The following is a 373-nucleotide window of genomic DNA, read 5'->3' on the forward strand; positions in this document are numbered from 1 at the left end:
CGTGGTGAGACTCTGCGGCTGCCCCCGCCCGGAGGGGATCCCAGCCCCCACGTCCAGGCTGCGGGGTGCGCCAGCCCCTCCCCCGCTCTGGGTGTGTCCAGCAGTGCGGAGGGGGCAGGGACAGGCGGGCACTCACCACCTTGTTCTCGCTGACCCGCTCCGTGGCCTGGATGGGCCGGTCCAGGCTGGGCTTGCCTATGTAGACATCTTGCGTATGCGGGTAGCTGGCCAGCAGCCGCAGGAGCGCCCGCAGGTTGACATAGTTGTCGTCATCGACGTGGCAGAACCACCTGGGATAGAGCAGGGCGGTCAGGGAGATGGCCGGCGGGACCGCCAGGGCGGGACCGGGTCGCGGAGGGGTTCCCGGTGGCCA

At 70.5% G+C, this 373-nt stretch overlaps 1 protein-coding gene across 1 annotated transcript in view; it reads right to left on the minus strand.

The window, feature by feature from the left end:
- LOC103273020 (beta-1,3-N-acetylglucosaminyltransferase lunatic fringe-like) overlaps positions 1–373 on the minus strand; it is a gene marked incomplete at its 5' end in the record, with an annotated part of 4,732 nt that overhangs the window by 1,670 nt on the left and 2,689 nt on the right. Inside the window, one exon of the mRNA XM_021718479.1 lies at positions 138–290. Coding sequence (XP_021574154.1) covers positions 138–290 — 153 coding nt within the window. The remainder of the gene's footprint in view (positions 1–137; positions 291–373) is intronic.

Source organism: Carlito syrichta, unplaced genomic scaffold (genome assembly GCF_000164805.1).
Source record: "Carlito syrichta isolate Samal-C Ts95f unplaced genomic scaffold, Tarsius_syrichta-2.0.1 Scaffold111631, whole genome shotgun sequence".
In the NCBI taxonomy this organism is placed as follows: domain Eukaryota; kingdom Metazoa; phylum Chordata; class Mammalia; order Primates; family Tarsiidae; genus Carlito; species Carlito syrichta.